The sequence below is a fragment of the Monoraphidium neglectum genome (assembly GCF_000611645.1).
Source record: "Monoraphidium neglectum strain SAG 48.87 unplaced genomic scaffold scaffold04099, whole genome shotgun sequence".
Taxonomy (NCBI): domain Eukaryota; kingdom Viridiplantae; phylum Chlorophyta; class Chlorophyceae; order Sphaeropleales; family Selenastraceae; genus Monoraphidium; species Monoraphidium neglectum.
This window is the reverse complement of record NW_014009530.1, coordinates 4412-5595: the sequence shown is the minus strand read 5'-3', so window position 1 is coordinate 5595 and position 1184 is coordinate 4412. Positions and strand designations below refer to the sequence as shown.

General features: G+C 66.8%; 1 protein-coding gene across 1 annotated transcript; it reads left to right on the top strand.

Annotated features, from left to right (window-relative positions):
• Positions 1 to 42: 42 nt before the first annotated feature.
• Positions 43 to 561, top strand: MNEG_13864 (hypothetical protein; the record flags this gene model as incomplete). The annotated part of the gene is made up of 1 exon (XM_014037664.1): positions 43 to 561. A coding segment is annotated over one exon (519 nt), but the record flags the coding sequence as incomplete, so codon positions are not given.
• Positions 562 to 1184: the final 623 nt, after the last annotated feature.

The window sequence follows — 1184 nt, the reverse complement described above, 5'->3', positions numbered from 1 at the left end:
GGGCCCGTGCGCGCCCCGCGCCCCGCCGCGGCCGCCGGGCAGGCGCCGACGCCGGCGCCGCAGCCCAGCGCTGCCGCGCCGGCAGCGGCGGCGCGTGTGCGGGCGGCAGGCGGGGGCGTCGTGGACCCCGACTCGATCGCGAGGCAGGCCCACTTGGAATCAGCGCGCAGTATCTTGGTGGGCGTTGCGCACGCCCTCTCGGTGGACGGCATACTGCCGCTCAAGACGCCCCCCCTCTCGGCCAAAGACCTCGTGCGGGTTCAGGGCTTTGGGGATCCGGGCGTTCCGCACGCGACAGGCCCCTGCCTGTACGCGGCGCGCCGCGCACGCGACGGCAAGTGGGTCGCCGGGGGGGCGTGGGACCTGCGAGTGGCGCAGGCGCGGGTGGCCGCGCACCAGGGGGGCAGGCCCGACGAGCTTCTGTTCGTCCAGCTCAGCAAGGCCGGTGGGGGCGCGCTCTCTGCCGTGGACGGCGCGGTGGACTGGGATTGCGCGCTCGCGGCGGGGGGCGCTGAGGTCGTGTGGCGCATGTGCGCAGCGGGCATGGACGTGCTGCCATGAACCATCACATTGGCTGGCAATTTTGAAAGTTTTGAACTCATAAGTATAACGTGGCCTTGCAGCCTCATAGCGTTTGCGGACCAGGGTGGTCTACCGTATGTACGGGTCGGGAGGGACCCCTGGTGTCTGGGACCTGTCGTCCTGTGACACTTCAGTACAACTGCAAACTCCCGCTTCGGCAGCTTTATGGACATTAAGACGGTGATCATCATAAATAGGATATGAACCTAGGGATGGGAGTGCTCGTGGGTCAAAAACGGGGGACGCAGTGCCTGTTGGCATTCCTCACATCCCTCCCCCCTGTCCCGGAACAGAGAGATTCCCCTGCGCGCCGGGTGTGCTGAATCACGCATCAAGAACGGGCCCCGAATTGCGTTGTGGTGTGCCCAGAAGAGGGTGTTGGCTGTGTTGCTGATCTGTGCTGCAGGCCAGCTCTCTGCTGCCCCCTTGCGCCGCCTACCATGCTTGTGTGCAAATGCTCACTCTGGCGCTCGATTGACCTGGCGCGTTTTGGGAGCGCCAGCGGAGGGTGCCGTTCTGGTCCTGGTGCTGGCAACACATTGGGGGGGGGGGAGCTAAGCCATCAGACGCAGCGGGCCGAGGGCGTGAGTGTCGTTGAGCGC